The 22,524-nt window shown below is 44.6% G+C and overlaps 1 protein-coding gene across 5 annotated transcripts in view; it reads right to left on the bottom strand.

Moving 5' to 3' along the window:
• nrg2a (neuregulin 2a) overlaps positions 1-22,524 on the bottom strand; it is a 239,229-nt gene that overhangs the window by 8,172 nt on the left and 208,533 nt on the right. For 3 of the 5 annotated variants that reach the window (XM_071364585.1, XM_071364589.1, XM_071364588.1), the window contains 5 exons: positions 14,738-14,761; positions 1,525-1,627; positions 1,291-1,414; positions 804-931; positions 451-672 (listed from right to left, as the gene is read on the bottom strand). In XM_071364585.1, the coding sequence (XP_071220686.1) occupies positions 451-672; positions 804-931; positions 1,291-1,414; positions 1,525-1,627; positions 14,738-14,761 (601 nt within the window). The remainder of the gene's footprint in view (positions 1-450; positions 673-803; positions 932-1,290; positions 1,415-1,524; positions 1,628-14,737; positions 14,762-22,524) is intronic. The other 2 variants (XM_071364586.1, XM_071364587.1) reach the window with 1 other exon arrangement.

Below are 22,524 nucleotides of genomic sequence, written 5' to 3'. Positions count from 1 at the left end.
AGAGAATCGTTCCGGCTGGTTTGCTTACTATTAGGAATTTGAAATTATTTATACTTTTACTTTTACTTTTAATACTTAAGTATATTTTAGAAATTACATTTACTTTGGATACTTAAGTATATTTTTTAAACCAAATACTTTTAGACTTTTACTCAAGTAAAAGTATTTTACTGGGTGACTTTCACTTTTACTTGAGTAATTTTGTATTGCTGTATCTTTTACTTTTACTCAAGTATGACAGTTGGGTTATTTTTCCACCACTGCCTACAGTAGGGCTATCTCATCATGTCTGGCTATGGTAGAGTAGTATTTGCCCATGACTCTTTCAAAGTGCCCTCGCTGGCCTCCAGGGGCCGATAGAGAGCCAGCTGTAAAACAAGGCCTCCTAAGGTGGGCACTAGAACATGCCCCAGTGCCATAACCACAGAGAGGGGCCTGTTCCCTTCCCACCTGTCGCTGTGTGGAGAGTCCCCCAGCGAATCGAACGAGTCTTCGTACTGCAGGCCCGGCCGGTGGGGCACAGTAGAGCCACAGTGTGCGGCACGCCTGGCCCTGGCCTCCATGCACGCAGGACTGTTGCACCTACTGGTCCCCACAGAGGATGACATCATGCCTGGTGAGTCTGAGAGGACACTGTCAGTCCGCTCCAGGCTCCATGTCCGCTCCTCGTGTCTGAGACAAGAGAGGACCAAAACATAGGGTTCAACCAGGATATGGTCCGGTGTGTAGTTCAGTGTGTATTTTTCTGTGTGTCAAAAAATGTACCTGTGATGTGTGTAGTGAGGGGGATGTTGAGGGGTTACCTGTGAGTGGATGAATGGGCATGGGTAGAGGAGTTGTGAGATCTGGAAGACGCATGGCTGCCGGGGAACGAGTCCTCTGGTACATGCCCTATGACTCGCTCCGTTGCAGGCACATTCTTAGAGATGTACTAAAACACACAGAGGAAAGTGTTGGAGAGATGGTATGGAGGGGAATTGTGTAACTGCCCATCATCATGTTGAACTTTACGCACAATACTATCACAAAGACTGTTGCTAAATCTGTCCTGACATATTTGAAACGCCACTGATTGACCATGTGTGTGTTCTGAAAGGAGAGGTTTAGTTACTGTTGGAAGTTAACCTGTGACATTGCTATCCTTCAAGAGAGTACTCATGCTCCACTAAATGAAAGTAAAAGAATGTATCCTATGAAACTCAGATGAAAACAACCCATTCACCCTTCCATTCATTCATTAATCGATGACAGAAAAGTCAGTAAGGGAATCAATGGATATGTGCCACTCACATCTACCATGGGTATCTCCTCAGGGCCAGGTCCTGGGTGATTGGGTCCGTTCGCTAGGTTCCGGTTTGGGTGATCTGCACACATGTTCTGCTGTAGGTGATTGTGCATCTTCTTCCTCTGTCTCCTGTGGAGGAGAATACCCCAGTCACTCTTATAGCTGAGTCAACAGTCTATGCTAGGGTCTATCTAACACACCAGCCCTGGCCGGACCTATACTGTCCTGGGCTGACTTACTTGGTTTTGCAGTAGGCCACCACACACACAATGCCCACCACCAGCAGAGCCACACAGATCCCCGTGATTGTCAGGACTCTTTTCTGGTAGAGCTCTTCCGCTTCTGTGGACACACACACACACACACACACACACACACACACACACACACACACACACACACACACACACACACACACACACACACACACACACACACACACACACACACACACACACACACACACAAAGCCAGTTGACGCTAGTAAATATTCATAGTTATTACTGGAATCATTATTGTTTCACCATCCTTAATCAAACAAGATGCCTGGGGGAAAAGCATTCACTAGAAATGTGCTAGAAATGTCTAAATTTAGATGACTTGCATTAACTGGGAATTTGTACAGCATTCACTAGAAATGTAGATGATTACATTTGTTATAATTACTGCAGCATTGTGTGTTGCTCGTTGTGAATGGCTGGGCTTGGTTTACTGTAACACATGTCACTGGTACGGATCACTGTAACAGAAGTGTCGATCTAAAATGGAGGTCCGCCCAAAACAGGGCGGCACAGAAAAGCTGTCCCATATCTGCTACTCTGATTGTAGGAGTGCCTCATTCATCCAAGGGGTCTCTTCTGACTGAAAGCCCATCAGATCAACACTCAGCTACACAGAGGCCGCTCATTCTCTCACTGTCTATTCTGCTAGACCATTTTATACAGAGGCACTCACACAAGCAGAAGCGCAGGTAAGGGGTCCCTGCAGGCTTGTAACATGCTCTGCATTCAATGCCCTCAATTATAAAACAAATACATTCAAAAAAATATGTTTTAAACTTGTGTTATTACATGTATTGTTAGTTCTGTTTTTTGTGATCAACAAAAAAATTAACTAAAACAGATTTTGAACCTCTTTGCTTTCCCATAAAAATGTTCCTGTGAGGAGGGGAGGATGTGGCTTAACAAGGGGAGAGTGGAGGGAATGAGGGAGCAGGCCAGGGGGAAATAGGTAGTGGGCCTGTGATAAATAACGTAATAAAAATGTATTACATTTTTACAGCTCCTCCCATATGAGTTTGCCTCACTCTCACCCACTCCCTCCATTCACCAGCAGCAGCAACATCATGGGCTATTTTGCATCAGCCTATCGTTGCAACTCAGTTTTATGACACTATAAATGAATCACCATGGCTAATATAAATAGCAATATTTCAGCCATATTGGTTGATATCTAGTGATGAAGAACTTTCCACAGTGACGGGAAACGGCAATATTGAAATTCTCGGAGCCTCACACAAATTTACCTGAATGTAGTTTGACTATTTTGTACAGTGAGGTCTCATAAGGAAATAGTAAACTACGGTATCACAGGACATTTCTTGGGAAAGGAGGTCCTTAAAGAACAGACTATTTCTTTACGCTCTAATTAAGGTATGACATGCTCATACCACAGTCACTTAATAAAAAGAGTCTAGACACACAATGCATTCTACTTTTACAGACAGTTTTCAACCAAAGTAAAGTAATTGATGGACACAGGTAGAACAGAGCAGGTTGACTTACAAACAACTACAGTGAGGTTTCAAATGAGAGGAGGATAGAGGTTAAAGGTTAGAGGTTAGACGTTAGAGGTTACAGGTGGAGTGTTGAGGGGATGAGGAGAAGGACACAGTTAAGATGAGCAGCATGGATGTTGGGGTGGGGTGGGGGGATAGTCAACTGTAAACCTGGCATAGCATGCTAACAGGAGGCAGAGGTAGAGGAGGGGAGAACATAAAGCAAATCTTGGAGGAATATCCTGCCTGGTTATGGTTGATAGAGAGGAACAGGGATGTCCTATTTGCAGCACTCATCCTGAGGTCCTGTCTGTGTCTCAATGATGCGGCAATGGATTCTGACATTGGCTAATACAAGTTGAAACATGGTACAGCTCACGCTTTTTAATAGGTGTATTATTAAACCATGTACCATCACTGTCAATTAAAATTACAGTACAGGAACTACAGAACAGTTTGTGTGTGTGTGTGTGTGTGTGTGTGTGTGTGTGTGTGTGTGTGTGTGTGTGTGTGTGTGTGTGTGTGTGTGTGTGTGTGTGTGTGTGTGTGTGTGTGTGTGTGTGTGTGTGTGTGTGTGTGTGTGTGTGTGTGTGTGTGTGTGTGTGTGTGTGTGTGTGTGTGCGCATATATACAAGAGAGAGTGAAAGAGAGAGAGAGAGATTGAGAGAGACAGAGAGAGAGACACAGAGAGAGAGACAGAGAGAAAGAGAGAGGTGAATTTGTGTGTGTATGTGTGTGTTTTCAGTGTCTAAGGAAGGATTAGAAGTGATACAACTCTTCCTGAGTAATGTAATCAAATTCACACTAGTGTTAACACAAACCTGGTGTGTGCTAACAGAATCACATGAAACTAAGGACTGTTTATTCTGAAGTAAACAGTAGAGCCATGGAGGCTCACGAAGATTAGTCTGATGTCATCAACCCCAGAGAGAAGATTCCAGAGGGAGTCAGAGTCTAGTCGGGCACCACACCTCCTCATGAGAGGATAGATGGATGGGTTATCTACTCCCTGATGAGAGGATAGATGGAGGGGGAACCTACTCCCTGAAGAGAGGATAGATGGAGGGGGAACCTACTCCCTGAAGAGAGGATAGATGGAGGGGAACCTACTCCCTGAAGAGAGGACAGATGGAGGGGAAATCTACTCCCTGAAGAGAGGATAGATGGAGGGGAACCTACTCCCTGAAGAGAGGATAGATGGAGGGGAAATCTACTCCCTGAAGAGAGGATAGATGGAGGGGAAATCTACTCCCTGAAGAGAGGATAGATGGAGGGGAACCTACTCCCTGAAGAGAGGATAGATGGAGGGGAAATCTACTCCCTGAAGAGAGGATAGATGGAGGGGAACCTAATCCCTGAAGACAGGATAGATGGAGGGGGAACCTACTCCCTGAAGAGAGGATAGATGGAGGGGGAACCTACTCCCTGAAGAGAGGATAGATGGAGGGGAAATCTACTCCCTGAAGAGAGGATAGATGGAGGGGAACCTAATCCCTGAAGAGAGGATAGATGGAGGGGGAACCTACTCCCTGAAGAGAGGATAGATGGAGGGGAAATCTACTCCCTGAAGAGAGGACAGATGGAGGGGAAATCTACTCCCTGAAGAGAGGATAGATGGAGGGGAACCTACTCCCTGATGAGAGGATAGATGGATGGGGAACCTAATCCCTGAAGAGAGGATAGATGGAGGGGGAACCTACTCCCTGAAGAGAGGATAGATGGAGGGGAAACCTACTCCCTGATGAGAGGATAGATGGAGGGGGAACCTACTCCCTGATGAGAGGATAGATGGAGGGGGAATCTAATCCCTGAAGAGAGGATAGATGGAGGGGGAACCTAATCCCTGAAGAGAGGATAGATGGATGGGTTATCTACTCCATGAAGAGAGGACAGATGGAGGGGGAATCTACTCCCTGATGAGAGGATAGATGGACGGGGAACCTACTCCCTGAAGAGAGGATAGATGGAGGGGAACCTACTCCCTGATGAGAGGATAGATGGAGGGGGAACCTAATCCCTGAAGAGAGGATAGATGGAGGGGGAACCTACTCCCTGAAGAGAGGATAGATGGAGGGGAAACCTACTCCCTGAAGAGAGGATAGATGGAGGGGAACCTACTCCCTGATGAGAGGATAGATGGAGGGGGAACCTAATCCCCGAAGAGAGGATAGATGGAGGGGAACCTAATCCCTGAAGAGAGGATAGATGGAGGGGGAACCTAATCCCTGAAGAGAGGATAGATGGAGGGGAACCTAATCCCTGAAGAGAGGATAGATGGAGGGGGAACCTACTCCCTGATGAGAGGATAGATGGAGGGGAAACCTACTCCCTGATGAGAGGATAGATGGAGGGGGAATCTAATCCCTGAAGAGAGGATAGATGGAGGGGGAACCTAATCCCTGAAGAGAGGATAGATGGATGGGTTATCTACTCCATGAAGAGAGGACAGATGGAGGGGGAATCTACTCCCTGATGAGAGGATAGATGGACGGGGAACCTACTCCCTGAAGAGAGGATAGATGGAGGGGAACCTACTCCCTGATGAGAGGATAGATGGAGGGGGAACCTAATCCCTGAAGAGAGGATAGATGGAGGGGGAACCTACTCCCTGAAGAGAGGATAGATGGAGGGGAAACCTACTCCCTGAAGAGAGGATAGATGGAGGGGAACCTACTCCCTGATGAGAGGATAGATGGAGGGGGAACCTACTCCCTGAAGAGAGGATAGATGGAGGGGAACCTAATCCCTGAAGAGAGGATAGATGGAGGGGGAACCTAATCCCTGAAGAGAGGATAGATGGAGGGGAACCTAATCCCTGAAGAGAGGATAGATGGAGGGGGAACCTACTCCCTGAAGAGAGGATAGATGGATGGGTTATCTACTCCATGAAGAGAGGATAGATGGAGGGGAACCTAATCCCTGAAGAGAGGATAGATGGAGGGGGAACCTAATCCCTGAAGAGAGGATAGATGGAGGGGGAACCTAATCCCGGAAGAGAGGATAGATGGAGGGGGAACCTACTCCCTGATGAGAGGATAGATGGAGGGGAACCTAATCCCTGAAGAGAGGATAGATGGAGGAGAAACCTACTCCCTGATGAGAGGATAGATGGAGGGGGAATCTACTCCCTGAAGAGAGGATAGTTGGAGGGGGAACCTAATCCCTGAAGAGAGGATAGATGGAGGGGGAACCTAATCCCTGAAGAGAGGATAGATGGAGGGGGAACCTAATCCCTGAAGAGAGGATAGTTGGAGGGGGAACCTAATCCCTGAAGAGAGGATAGTTGGAGGGGGAACCTAATCCCTGAAGAGAGGATAGATGGAGGGGGAACCTAATCCCTGAAGAGAGGATAGATGGAGGGGGAACCTACTCCCTGAAGAGAGGATAGATGGAGGGGAAACCTACTCCCTGATGAGAGGACAGATGGAGGGGGAATCTACTCCCTGAAGAGAGGATAGATGGATGGGTTTTCTACTCCATGAAGAGAGGACAGATGTAGGGGGAATCTACTCCCTGAAGAGAGGATAGATGGATGGGTTATCTACTCCGTGAAGAGAGGACAGATGGAGGGGGAATCTACTCCCTGAAGAGAGGATAGATGGAGGGGAAATCTACTCCCTGATGAGAGGATAGATGGATGGGTTATCTACTCCGTGAAGAGAGGACAGATGGAGGGGGAATCTACTCCCTGAAGAGAGGACAGATGGAGGGGGAATCTACTCCCTGATGAGAGGATAGATGGAGGGGAAATCTACTCCATGAAGAGAGGATAGATGGATGGGGAATCTACTCCCTGATGAGAGGATAGATGGAGGGGAAATCTACTCCCTGAAGAGAGGATAGATGGATGGGTTATCTACTCCGTGAAGAGAGGACAGATGGAGGGGGAATCTACTCCCTGAAGAGAGGATAGATGGATGGGTTATCTACTCCCTGAAGAGAGGACAGATGGAGGGGGAATATACTCCCTGAAGAGAGGACAGATGGAGGGGTAATATACTCCGTGAAGAGAGGACAGATGGAGGGGGAATCTACCCGCTGAAGAAGGATAGATGGGGGGGGGGGGTATCTATTCCCTGAAGAGATGATAGATGGTGGGGTAAACTACTACCTGATGAAAGGATTTATGGAGGGGGAGTCTACTACCTGAAGAATGATAGATGGAGGGGGGATCTACTCCCTGATGAGAGGATAGATGGAGGGGGAAACAACCACCTGAAGAAGGATAGATGGAGGGGGAAACAACCAACTGAAGAAGGATAGATGGAAGGGAAATCTACTCTCTGATGAGAGGATAGATGGAGGGGGAATCTACTACCTGATGAAATGGTAGATGGATGGGGAATCTACTACCTGATGAGAGTAAAGATGGAGGGGGAATCTACTCACAGAAGAGAGGATTGATTGAGGGACAATCTACTGCCTGAAGAAGGATAGATGGAGGGGGAATTTGTTCCCTGAAGAGAGGATAGACGGAGGGGATTCAACTCCCTGAAGAGAGGATAGATGGAGGGGAAATCTACTCTGTGAAGAGAGGATAGATGAAGGGGGAATCTACTAACTGAAGAGAGGATAGATGGAGGGGGAATCTACTCTGTGAAGAGAGGGTAGATGGAGGGGGAATCTACAAACTGAAGAGTGGATTGATGGAGGGGGAAACCTACTAACTGATGAGAAGATAGATGGAGGGGGAATCTTCTATCTGACTAGGGGACACATTGAGGTGGAATCTACAATCTGAACAAGAATAGATGGAGGGGAATCTACTATCTGATGAGAAGATAGATGGAGGGGGAATCTACTAACTGATGAGAAGATAGATGGAGGGGGAATCTTCTATCTGACTAGGGGACACATTGAGGTGGAATCTACAATCTGAACAAGAATAGATGGAGGGGGAATCTACTATCTGACTAGGGGACACATTGAGGTGGAATCTACAATCTGAACAAGAATAGATGGAGGGGGAATCTACTATCTGACTAGGGGACACATTGAGGTGGAATCTACAATCTGAACAAGAATAGATGGAGGGGGAATCTACTCCCTGATTTAATGGTAGAGGGAGGGGGAATCTACAACCTGATGAGAGTAAAGATGGAGGGGGAATCTACTCACAGAAGAGAAAATTGATTGAGGGAGAATCTACTGCCTGAAGAAGGATAGATTGAGAGGTAATCTATCCCTGAAGAGAGGAGAGATGGAGGGGGTATCTACTCTGAGGTGAGAGGATAGCTGGAGGGAGTATCTACTCCGTGATGAGAGGATAGATAGATGGGGATTCTACACGCTGAAGAAGGATAGATGGAGGGGGAATTTGTTCCCTGAAGAGAGGATAGATGGAGGGGTCATCTACACGCTGAAGAAGGATAGATGGAGGGGAATCTATTCCGGTGAAGAGATGACAGATGGTGGGGTAAACTACTACCTGATGAAAGGATATATGGAGGGGGAGTCTACTACCTGATGAGAGGACAGATGGAGGGGGAATCTACTCCCTGATGAGAGGACAGATGGAGGGGGAATCTACTCCCTGATGAGAGGACAGATGGAGGGGGAATCTACTAGCTGAAAAAGGATAGATGGAGGGTGAAAATACTACCTGATGAGAGGATAGATGGATGGGGAATCTACTCCCTGATGAGAGGACAGATGGAGGGGGAATCTACTCCCTGATGAGAGGACAGATGGAGGGGGAATCTACTCCCTGATGAGAGGACAGATGGAGGGGGAATCTACTCACCAAAGAGAGGATAGATGGGAGGGGAAACCTACTCCCTGAAAATGGATAGATGGAGGGTGAAAATACTACCTGATGAGAGGATAGATGGAGGGGGAATCTACTCGCTGAAGAGAGGATAGATTGAGAGGGAATCTACTCCCTGAAGAGATCATAGATTGAGGGGAAAGCTACTACCTGAAGAGAGGAAAGATGGAGGTTGGATCTACTCCCTGATGAGAGGATAGATGGAGGGGCAATCTACTCGCTGAAGAGAGGATAGATTGAGAGGGAATCTACTCCCTGAAGAGATCATAGATTGAGGGGAAAGCTACTACCTGAAGAGAGGAAAGATGGAGGTTGGATCTACTCCCTGATGAGAGGATAGATGGAGGGGCAATCTACTCCCTGATGAGAGGATAGATGTAGAGTGATTGTACTACCTGATGAGAAGATAGATGGAGGGGGAATCTACTAACTGAAGAGAGCATAGATGGAGGGGGAATCTACTCCCTGAAGAGAGGATAGATGGAGGGGAAATCTACAATCTGAAGAGTGGATTGATGGAGGTGGAAAACTAATACCTGTAAAAAATCTACTCCATGGAGAGAGGATAGAAGGAGGGGTAATCTGTTTACTGAAGAGATGATAGATGGAGGGGAATCTACTATCTGAAGAGAGGATAGATAGAGGGGGAATCTACTATCTGAAGAGAGGATAGATAGAGGGGGAATCTACTATCTGAAGAGAGGATAGATAGAGGGGGAATCTACTATCTGAAGAGAGGATTGATGGAGGGGAAATCTACAAACTAAAGAGTGGATTGATGGAGGGGGAATCTACTCCCTAAAAAAGGTTAGATGGAAGGGGATTTTACTCCCTGAAGAGAGGATAGATGGAGGGGGAATCTACTCCCTGAAGAGAGGATAGATGGAGGGGGAATCTACTCCCTTAAGAGATGACAGATGGAGGGGAATCTACTATCTGAAGAGAGGATAGATAGAGGTGGAATCTATTCCCTGAAGAGAGGATAGATGGAGGGGAAATCTACTATCTGAAGAGTGGATTGTTTGAGGTGGAAAACTAATTCCTTAAAAAATCTACTCCATGGAGAGAGGATAGAAGGAGGGGTAATCTGTTTACTGAAGAAAGGATAGATGGAGGGGGAATCAACTACCTGAAGACAGCATAGATGGAGGGGGAATCTACTTCCTGAAGAGAAGATAGATAGAGGGGGAATCTAAAAGCTGAAGAAGGATAGATGGAGGGGGAATCAATTCCCCGAAGAGATGTTAGATGTTGTGGTAAACTACTACCTGATTAAAGGATATATGGAGGGGGTGGCTTACCACCTGAAGAGTGATAGATGGAGGGGGGATCTACTACCTGATGAGAGGTTAGATTGAGGGGAAATCTACTATCTGATGAGAGGATAGATTGAGGGGAAATCTACTATCTGAAGAGAGGATAGATGGAGGTGGAATCTACTTTCTGAATAGATTATAGATGGAGGTGGATATACTCACTGATGAGAGGATAGATGGAGGGGAAATCTACAACCTGAAGAGAGGATAGCTAGGGGAAATCTATTACCTGAAAAAGGATAGATGGATGGGGAATGTACTCCCTGAAGAGAGGATAGATTGAGGGGTAATCTGCTAACTGAAGAGAGGATAGATGGAGGGGAAATTTACTCCCCGAAGAAGGATAGATGGAGGGGGAATCTACTACCTGAAGAAATGATAGATGGGGGGGATCTACTCCCTAAAGAGATGAAAGATGGTATGGAATCTACTACCTGAAGAGAGGATAGATGGAGTGGAATCTACTATCTGAAGAGAGGATAGATGGAGGGGAATCTACTCCCTGAAGAGAGGATAGATGGGCAGGTAATCTACTACCTGAAGGGAGGATAGATGGATGGGGCATCTACTTCCTGAAGATTATAGATTGAGGGGGAATCTGGAGGGGGAATCCATGAATCAAGCTTTCAGTTTATAGTCCCTTAAAACAAGTTTATGATGAAAACTGCTCTTGCTCTCCTGTGAGATGTTCTAATATACTGTACATGTAATGATGAGGACTGCAGATCGGGACACCCATGCTAATGTTAGAGTGAAGGCCAACTGTAGATAAGGTAATGTTAGAGGGAGGGCCAGCTGTAGATCAGGTAATGTTAGAGGGAGGGTCAGCTGTAGATCAGGTAATGTTAGAGGGAGGGCCAGCTGTAGATCAGGTAATGTTAGAGAGAGTGCCAGCTGTAGATCAGGTAATGTTAGAGTGAAGGCCAGCTGTAGATCAGGTAATGTTAGAGGGAGGGTCAGCTGTAGATCAGGTAATGTTAGAGGGAGGGTCAGCTGTAGATCAGGTAATGTTAGAGGGAGGGTCAGCTGTAGATCAGGTCATGTTAGAGGGAGGGTCAGCTGTAGATCAGGTAATGTTAGAGGGAGGGTCAGCTATAGATCAGGTAATGTTAGAGGGAGGGTCAGCTGTAGATCAGGTAATGTTAGAGTGAAGGCCAGCTGTAGATCAGGTAATGTTAGAGGGAGGGTCAGCTGTAGATCAGGTAATGTTAGAGGGAGGGTCAGCTGTAGATCAGGTAATGTTTGAGTGAAGGCCAGCTGTAGATCAGGTAATGTTAGAGTGAAGGCCAGCTGTAGATCAGGTAATGTTAGAGTGAAGGCCAGCTGTAGATCAGGTAATGTTTGAGTGAAGGCCAGCTGTAGATCAGGTAATGTTAGAGGGAGGGCCAGCTGTAGATCAGGTAATGTTAGAGGGAGGGTCAGCTATAGATCAGGTAATGTTAGAGGGAGGGTCAGCTGTAGATCAGGTAATGTTAGAGGGAGGGTCAGCTGTAGATCAGGTAATGTTAGAGGGAGGGTCAGCTGTAGATCAGGTAATGTTTGAGGGAGGGCCAGCTGTAGATCAGGTAATGTTAGAGGGAGGGTCAGCTGTAGATCAGGTAATGTTAGAGGGAGGGTCAGCTGTAGATCAGGTAATGTTTGAGTGAAGGCCAGCTGTAGATCAGGTAATGTTTGAGGGAGGGTCAGCTGTAGATCAGGTAATGTTAGAGTGAAGGCCAGCTGTAGATCAGGTCATGTTTGAGGGAGGGTCAGCTGTAGATCAGGTAATGTTAGAGGGAGGGTCAGCTGTAGATCAGGTAATGTTAGAGTGAAGGCCACCTGTAGATCAGGTAATGTTAGAGGGAGGGTCAGCTGTAGATCAGGTAATGTTTGAGTGAAGGCCAGCTGTAGATCAGGTAATGTTAGAGTGAAGGCCAGCTGTAGATCAGGTAATGTTTGAGTGAAGGCCAGCTGTAGATCAGGTAATGTTAGAGGGAGGGCCAGCTGTAGATCAGGTAATGTTAGAGGGAGGGTCAGCTATAGATCAGGTAATGTTAGAGGGAGGGTCAGCTGTAGATCAGGTAATGTTAGAGGGAGGGTCAGCTGTAGATCAGGTAATGTTAGAGGGAGGGTCAGCTGTAGATCAGGTAATGTTTGAGGGAGGGCCAGCTGTAGATCAGGTAATGTTAGAGGGAGGGTCAGCTGTAGATCAGGTAATGTTAGAGGGAGGGTCAGCTGTAGATCAGGTAATGTTAGAGGGAGGGTCAGCTGTAGATCAGGTAATGTTAGAGGGAGGGTCAGCTGTAGATCAGGTCATGTTAGAGGGAGGGTCAGCTGTAGATCAGGTAATGTTAGAGGGAGGGTCAGCTATAGATCAGGTAATGTTAGAGGGAGGGTCAGCTGTAGATCAGGTAATGTTAGAGTGAAGGCCAGCTGTAGATCAGGTAATGTTAGAGGGAGGGTCAGCTGTAGATCAGGTAATGTTAGAGGGAGGGTCAGCTGTAGATCAGGTAATGTTTGAGTGAAGGCCAGCTGTAGATCAGGTAATGTTAGAGTGAAGGCCAGCTGTAGATCAGGTAATGTTAGAGTGAAGGCCAGCTGTAGATCAGGTAATGTTTGAGTGAAGGCCAGCTGTAGATCAGGTAATGTTAGAGGGAGGGCCAGCTGTAGATCAGGTAATGTTAGAGGGAGGGTCAGCTATAGATCAGGTAATGTTAGAGGGAGGGTCAGCTGTAGATCAGGTAATGTTAGAGGGAGGGTCAGCTGTAGATCAGGTAATGTTAGAGGGAGGGTCAGCTGTAGATCAGGTAATGTTTGAGGGAGGGCCAGCTGTAGATCAGGTAATGTTAGAGGGAGGGTCAGCTGTAGATCAGGTAATGTTAGAGGGAGGGTCAGCTGTAGATCAGGTAATGTTTGAGTGAAGGCCAGCTGTAGATCAGGTAATGTTTGAGGGAGGGTCAGCTGTAGATCAGGTAATGTTAGAGTGAAGGCCAGCTGTAGATCAGGTCATGTTTGAGGGAGGGTCAGCTGTAGATCAGGTAATGTTAGAGGGAGGGTCAGCTGTAGATCAGGTAATGTTAGAGTGAAGGCCACCTGTAGATCAGGTAATGTTAGAGGGAGGGTCAGCTGTAGATCAGGTAATGTTTGAGTGAAGGCCAGCTGTAGATCAGGTAATGTTAGAGTGAAGGCCAGCTGTAGATCAGGTAATGTTTGAGTGAAGGCCAGCTGTAGATCAGGTAATGTTAGAGGGAGGGCCAGCTGTAGATCAGGTAATGTTAGAGGGAGGGTCAGCTATAGATCAGGTAATGTTAGAGGGAGGGTCAGCTGTAGATCAGGTAATGTTAGAGGGAGGGTCAGCTGTAGATCAGGTAATGTTAGAGGGAGGGTCAGCTGTAGATCAGGTAATGTTTGAGGGAGGGCCAGCTGTAGATCAGGTAATGTTAGAGGGAGGGTCAGCTGTAGATCAGGTAATGTTAGAGGGAGGGTCAGCTGTAGATCAGGTAATGTTTGAGTGAAGGCCAGCTGTAGATCAGGTAATGTTTGAGGGAGGGTCAGCTGTAGATCAGGTAATGTTAGAGTGAAGGCCAGCTGTAGATCAGGTCATGTTTGAGGGAGGGTCAGCTGTAGATCAGGTAATGTTAGAGGGAGGGTCAGCTGTAGATCAGGTAATGTTAGAGTGAAGGCCACCTGTAGATCAGGTAATGTTAGAGGGAGGGTCAGCTGTTGATCGGGTAATGTTAGAGGGAGGGCCAGCTGTAGATCAGGTAATGTTTGAGGGAGGGCCAGCTGTAGATCAGGTAATGTTTGAGGGAGGGCCAGCTGTAGATCAGGTAATGTTAGAGGGAGGGTCAGCTGTAGATCAGGTAATGTTAGAGGGAGGGCCAGCTGTAGATCAGGTAATGTTAGAGTGAAGGCCAACTGTAGATCAGGTACTGTTAGAGGGAGGGCCAGCTGTAGATCAGGTAATGTTTGAGGGAGGGCCAGCTGTAGATCGGGTAATGTTAGAGGGAGGGCCAGCTGTAGATCAGGTAATGTTTGAGGGAGGGCCAGCTGTAGATCAGGTAATGTTAGAGGGAGGGCCAGCTGTAGATCAGGTAATGTTAGAGTGAAGGCCAGCTGTAGATCAGGTATTGTTAGAGGGAGGGCCAGCTGTAGATCAGGTAATGTTAGAGTGAAGGCCAGCTGTAGATCAGGTAATGTTAGAGGGAGGGTCAGCTGTAGATCAGGTAATGTTAGAGGGAGGGTCAGCTGTAGATCAGGTAATGTTAGAGGGAGGGTCAGCTGTAGATCAGGTAATAATGTTAGAGGGAGGGTCAGCTGTAGATCAGGTAATGTTAGAGGGAGGGTCAGCTGTAGATCAGGTAATGTTAGAGGTTGGTCCAGCTGCAGATCAGGTAATGTTAGAGGGAGGGTCAGCTCCACAGGGCATGACCAGTGCATTTTTCAGCCCAATGAGATACTGTTAAGGTTGATTGACTGATTGATTGGTTAATCAATCAGACCATTTGCTTTAGAGTCAACCTCGCAGAGGGAATGGAAGCATGTCAAACGGAACAGAAGGAGATATAGAACACAGCTCTACTCAAGCTGGGAATCAAACGATTGTTCCATACCCATAAATTCAATCCCAAGATGCTCTGCCATTGCAGAAAGTTGACATTTGGAAAAAAAAAAAAAAGAAGAGGAGAACAGTTTAGGAGAGACACCTTCCAACATAGATAAACAATAGATATACATACACAGTATGGGCATTGAGCGACAGGACTGACGGGACAGTTGAGACACGGATGGTGAGTCATGAGTAACAGTTACAGTAACAGGACGGAGCTGGACAACAAGCTAAGACCATCAAGACATCCAAACAAGCACCACAGACAGACACAAGACAAGCAGACAAAACAACAGCAAGCAGTTAGACTAGACTAGAGCATGCAAATCCAGATATCCACTTAACTCACTGCCATAATGACAAGATGGGATCTCTGGGCCATCCATTAAGGGCAGATTAAGACATAGTGCACTACTTAGCTAATGAAACATTATATTACCATGACAGATGGGTCTATAGCACAAGAACATAGATCGTTATGAAAGTATAGATTAGTCGTCCAGTTAATAGATTTGAATATATGATTTAATTAAATATATCTTCCTGATCATAAGGGATGTTAGATGTTACTTCTTCTGGTACTCACTACATGGCAGCACAGTCCAATGTTAATGTTTCATTCAACACAGGCAACTCCATTCAGATTCAGGAAACATTTGATGGGACATGACATGTGACCATAGTATCATGTCCAATGACATGTTAACAGAAAAACCTTACCTGTATACCATGGGAATACAAAATCAGATCAATTCACTCTAAAATATTACATTATAACCGTGTTATGGGGAAGGGAGGGGAAGACTGATAGACTGTAAGTGTATGTTCTGCATGTGATGGAAGGCCTGTGTGACGGTATGAGATGTGAAGCCTGTGATTGCCTTCACTGAGGGATATATATATATATATATATATATATATATATATATATACAGTGGGGAGAACAAGTATTTGATACACTGCCGATTTTGCAGGTTTTCCTACTTACAAAGCATGTAGAGGTCTGTCATTTTTATCATAGGTACACTTCAACTGTGAGAGACGGAATCTAAAACAAAAATCCAGAAAATCACATTGTATGATTTTTAAGTAATTAATTTGCATTTTATTGCATGACATAAGTATTTGATCACCTACCAACCAGTAAGAATTCCGGCTCTCACAGACCTGTTAGTTTTTCTTTAAGAAGCCCTCCTGTTCTCCACTCATTACCTGTATTAACTGCACCTGTTTGAACTCGTTACCTGTATAAAAGACACCTGTCCACACACTCAATCAAACAGACTCCAACCTCTCCACAATGGCCAAGACCAGAGAGCTGTGTAAGGACATCAGGGATAAATTGTAGACCTGTACAAGGCTGGGATGGGCTACAGGACAATAGCCAAGCAGCTTGGTGAGAAGGCAACAACTGTTGGCACAATTATTAGAAAATGGAAGAAGTTCAAGATGACGGTCAATCACCCTCGGTCTGGGGCTCCATGCAAGATCTCACCTCGTGGGGCATCAATGATCATGAGGAATGTGAGGGATCAGCCCAGAACTACACGGCAGGACCTGGTCAATGACCTGAAGAGAGCTGGGACCACAGTCTCAAAGAAAACCATTAGTAACACACTACGCAGTCATGGATTAAAATCCTGCAGCGCACGCAAGGTCCCCCTGCTCAAGCCAGCGCATGTCCAGGCCCGTCTGAAGTTTGCCAATGACCATCTGGATGATCCAGAGGAGGAATGGGAGAAGGTCATGTGGTCTGATGAGACAAAAATAGAGCTTTTTGCTCTAAACTCCACTCGCCGTGTTTGGAGGAATAGAAGGATGAGTACAACCCCAAGAACACCATCCCAACCGTGAAGCATGGAGGTGGAAACATCATTCTTTGGGGATGCTTTTCTGCAAAGGGGACAGGACGACTGCACCGTATTGAAGGGAGGATGGATGGGGCCATGTATCGCGAGATCTTGACCAACAACCTCCTTCCCTCAGTAAGAGCATTGAAGATGGGTCGTGGCTGGGTCTTCCAGCATGACAACGACCCGAAACACACAGCCAGGGCAACTAAGGAGTGGCTCCGTAAGAAGCATCTCAAGGTCCTGGAGTGGCCTAGCCAGTCTCCAGACCTGAACCCAATAGAAAATCTTTGGAGGGAGCCGAAAGTCCGTATTGCCCAGCGACAGCCCCGAAACCTGAAGGATCTGGAGAAGGTCTGTATGGAGGAGTGGGCCAAAATCCCTGCTGCAGTGTGTGCAAACCTGGTCAAGAACTACAGGAAACGTATGATCTCTGTAATTGCAAACTAAGGTTTCTGTACCAAATATTCAGTTCTGCTTTTCTGATGTATCAAATACTTATGTCATGCAATAAAATGCAAATTAATTAATTAAAAATCATACAATGTGATTTTCTGGATTTTTGTTTTAGATTCCTTCTCTCACAGTTGAAGTGTACCTGTGATAAAAATTACAGACCTCTACATGCTTTGTAAGTAGGAAAACCTGCAAAATTGTCAGTGTATCAAATACTTGTTCTCCCCACTGTATATATATATGTATTAGGGAAGACAGAGTCCATCTCAGCAATCAGTTCACCAACCTCATCTAAGGACCAGCAACACCTTGATACTATTGACTAAGCTAAGGTGATGTTTCACCTCACCCGCAAAACAAAGTTATCCAATCAGCTTCGAAGGGGGGATTATATTGCATGGGAAGAAGTGGAGAAGGGCTGCACCATTCCAGCTGCTAAACCCATATCTCTGACAGCCCACTTGCTCTAGTCGGGTTGCAGCAAATCCCAGCTGTTGTCATGACAACGTGCTCTTGGGGGGGCTGAGGGGGTCCAGCTTTCTGTAGAGCCATCAATGAGATCTTTGGGGTAGGGGAGACGCCCTGATAGGAGGAGGGAAGTGGGATGGATGGATAAGTGGATGGATGAGGTTCGGAGAGAGAGTGTAGGGCTGGAGGGGATTCTATATGCTTCTATATGTTCTAGTTCTGTTTTGGCCTCAAAAAGCTAACTTCACAGCATGATGAGGATTGCAATACTAGCCCATATATGCTGGAGAGGGTAGATGTATATTACAGTGGCTCAACAGTCTCTACTGTACACAATCTACACTGTAGGGCAATAACACAAGGGAATCAATACAGTCATTAGAAATGGTAGCCAACAAGCTAATCCTTAGGTTTTGAAATGCATTTCTTCTCTGACTGACTAGTAAAGTGAGTCGATTTCTAAAGTCCTGTTAGGATCTATATGTTTTGCTGCAGTGCTGTTAGTCGAGTGGTCCTGACCTCTATTGGCTGTCAGTCGAGTGGTCCTGACCTCTATTGGCTGTCAGTCGAGTGGTCCTGACCTCTATTGGCTGTCAGTCGAGTGGTCCTGACCTCTATTGGCTGTCAGTCGAGTGGTCCTGACCTCTATTGGCTGTCAGTCGAGTGGTCCTGACCTCTATTGGCTGTCAGTCGAGTGGTCCTGACCTCTATTGGCTGTCAGTCGAGTGGTCCTGACCTCTATTGGCTGTCAGTCGAGTGGTCCTGACCTCTATTGTGGATGTGCACACTTGAAACTGTGACAGACAGGCATGTGTACGTTTAGAGGATATTGGTGTACAGAAATTACCTCCTCTCCAGTGTGCTCTCTGAATTAAATTACACATGTCAGATCTCGCACTGGGAGAGGGTGGAGAGAGGGTGGAGCTTCACCCCCCCTGTCTGCCTTTTTTGTCATTCATGTTATTATACGTGTAGCCTCAAGCTTGTTTCCAATGCTACTCTTGTGTGTACACGCAAAGGTCCTCTCTCAAAGGGGTCACGCATAGTTGGGAATTTTCAGATCATTTCTAAGGAAAAGATTTAGATAAATGGTCTAATGTAATTAATGAATTATATCCCTGGTCGGTCCCGATGTTTATAAAATATTTGGTCTGCTTTGATGTTTTTACAGTATTTTAATTGTGGGTATCTTTCCGTAATGGAGGTTTGAAAAATGTTAACTACACACCCTGCCTAGGTCGTCTCAGCATGTCATTTAAGGAAAAAAGGCTTGGCTCTGTTGACTAGAGTTGACAAAGAGAGGAAATTGGGCAACTCCATAGAGGTTAAACATAACATGACAGTAAGATAGATGTCGATGTAGAGTGAGAGAGCTCCCATAACCTGCTGGCACATACGGTACGGTTCAGTACAGTAGCAGGCTGTATGAATGGGCTCTGGGAAAGATCTGCAGGTGCTTACATTACATATGCTATGCATTTTGCAACTAAATAGTGTACAGGACTAAATAGTGCAAGGCTGACTTGCACAGGCATGATGTTGATGGATATGTACTGTAGAAAACTACAATACTGCTATACTATATATCGTATACCATGAATTGCCATGGAAAAGGCCCAATGTTTGATCATATACTGTAGAGTGTAGACTTTCTAATTGCATATCATACATTTCCTTGTTTTCATGCAAAGCAAAAAAAACATTATAACAATACTCGAGAACCATTATAACCCTACTAGAGAACCATTATAACCCTACTAGAGAACCATTATAACCCTACTAGAGAACCATTATAACCCACTAGAGAACCACTATAACCCTACTAGAGAACCACAATAACCCTACTAGAGAACCATTATAACCCTACTAGAGAACCATTATAACCCTACCAGAGAACCATTGTAACCCTACCAGAGAACCATTATAACCCTACTAGAGAACCACTATAACCCTACTAGAGAACCACTATAACCCTACTAGAGAACCAATATAACCATACCAGAGAAACATTATAACCCACTAGAGAACCACTATAACCCTACTAGAGAACCATTATAACCCTACCAGAGAACCACTATAACCCTACTAGAGAACCACTATAACCCTACTAGAGAACCATTATAACCCTACTAGAGAACCATTATAACCCTACCAGAAAACCACTATAACCCTACTAGAAAACCACTATAACCCTACTAGAGAACCATTATAACCCTACTAGAGAACCAATATAACCCTACTAGAGAACCACTATAACCCTACTAGACAAACACTATATCCCTACTACACAACCACTATAACCCTACTACAGAACCATTATAACCCTACTAGAGAACCACTATAACCCTACTAGAGAACCACTATAACCATACTAGAGAACCACTATAACCATACTAGAGAACTATTACTGCCTGTTACTCAGGCCCATAAGCCAGGATATGCATATAAGTGGTATCATTGGATAGAAAACACTTTGAAGTCTGTAGAAATGTTAACATAATGTATGAGACTATAACACAATTGATATGGTAGCCAAAAATCCAAAGAAAAACCAACCGGAATTCTTATTTTGTTTTAGATTACATAATCTTTCAATGGAAAGCTATGGGTGCTATGCAATTCCAGCTTCCAGATTGCAATTCCTATGGCTTCCACTAGATGTCAACAGTCTTTGTTCAAGGTTTCAGGCTTGTTCCTTCCAAAACGAGGAAGAATTTTGAGTTTTGGTACCGGGAGTCAAAGTTGGAAATCAGTCTGTGGGCGGGCGACGAAGAGGATGCGCACTTGCTAATTTTACTTTTCTATTGAACATACTTCATTCCGTATGAAATATTATAGTTTAATTACATTTTAGGGTACCTGAGGATTAAATAGAAACATAGTTTGACTTGTTTTAACAACGTTTAGCGGTAGCTTTTTGGATTCTTTTGTCTGCATGTTGAACGAGTGAATTACTGAAATTGATGGCGCCAACTAAACATACTTTTTGGGATATATAAAATGATTTTATCTAACAAAACGACATGCATGTTGTAGCTGGGACCCTTGAGATTGCAAACAGAGAAAGATTTTGAAAAGGTAAGTGATTATTTAATCGCTATTTGTGATTTTATGAAGACTGTGCTGGTTGAAAAATATGTTGATGTGGGGCGCCGTCCTCAAACAATTGCATGGTATGCTTTCGCTGTAAAGCCTATTGTAAATCGGACGATGCAGTTAGATTAACAAGAATCTCAGCTCAACATATATAAAATACTTGAAAGTTCATAAATGTTTAATATTACGATTATTTATTTGAACGCCCTTCAATTTCACCGGATGTTGTAGACAGGTGTCATGCTGACGGGATGCCTAATCCTAAGAAGTAAAGAACTATGATAACCCTACTAGAGAACCACTATAACCCTACTAGCAAACTACTATAACCCTACTAGAGAACCATTATAACCCTACTAGAGAACCACTATAACCATACTAGAGAACCATTATAACCCTACTAGAGAACCACTATAACCCTACTAGAGAACCACTATAACCCTACTAGAGAACCATTATAACCATACTAGAGAACCATTATAACTATACTATAACCTTACTAGAGAACCATTATAACCCTACTAGTCAACTACTATAACCCTACTGCAACCCTTCTAGAGAACCATTATAACACTACTAGACAACCAGTATAACCCTACTATAACCTTACTAGAGAACCATGATAACCCTACTAGAGCACTACTATAACCCTACTAGAGCACTACTATAACCCTACTAGAAAATCATTATAACCCTACTAGAGCACTACTATAACCCTACTAGAAAATCATTATAACCCTACTAGAGCACTACTATAACCCTACTAGAAAATCATTATAACCCTACTAGAGCACTACTATAACCCTACTAGAAAATCATTATAACCCTACTAGAGCACTACTATAACCTTACTAGAGAACCATGAGAACCCTACTAGAGCACTACTTCAACCCTACTAGAAAATCATTATAACCCTACTTCAGAACCAATACAGCACTTCTATAACCCTACTAGATAACCACTATAACCCTACTACAGAACTATTATAACCCTACTAGAGAAATATTATAACCCACGAGAGAACCACTATAACCCTACTAGAAAACCACAATAACTCCACTAGAGAACCATTATAACCCAACTAGAAAGCAATTATAACCCTACTAGAGAACCATTATAGGCCACATGAGAATGACCAACCCTACTATAAATTCTTCAAAACCCCACTAGACAACTACTAAAACCATATCAGAGAACCATTATAACCCTACAAGAGAACCATTATAGCCCTACTAGAAAACCATTATAACCCTAGTAGAGAACAACTACAACCTTATTAGAACCCTACTAGAGAACAACTGCAAACCTGCTAGAGAACCATTATAACCCTACTAGAGAAGAATTTTACCCATTTTAGAGAACCATTATAAAACTACTATAACCCTACTAGTGAACCATTATAACCCTACTAGTGAACCATTATAACACTACTAGTCAACCACTATAACCCTACTACTACTTTTCTAGAGAACCATTATAACCCTTCTAGAGAAATATTATAACACTTTTAGATAACCATTACAACCCTACTAGAGAACCAGTATAACCCTACTAGAGAACCATTGTAACCCCTCTAGATAAACATTATAACCCTACTAGAGAACCAGTATAACCCTACTGGAGAACCACTATAACCCGACAAGAGAACCATTATAAGCTTTCTAGAGAACCACCATAACCCTACTATAACCCTACTAGTGAACCATTATAACTCTACTATAACAAGACTAGAGAACAATTTTAACCCAACTAGAAATACATTATAACCCTACTAGAGAACCACTGTAACCCTATTAGAGAACCATTATGACCCTTCTAGAGAACCATTGTAACCCTACTATAACCCTACTAGAGAACCATTATGACCCTACTAGAGAACCATTATAACCCTACTATAACCCTACTAGAGAAACATTAGAAC

This window comes from Salvelinus alpinus, chromosome 24 (assembly GCF_045679555.1).
Source record: "Salvelinus alpinus chromosome 24, SLU_Salpinus.1, whole genome shotgun sequence".
NCBI lineage: Eukaryota > Metazoa > Chordata > Actinopteri > Salmoniformes > Salmonidae > Salvelinus > Salvelinus alpinus.
The sequence above is the reverse complement of the archived record's forward strand: the minus strand, read 5'-3'. Positions and strand labels throughout refer to the sequence as shown.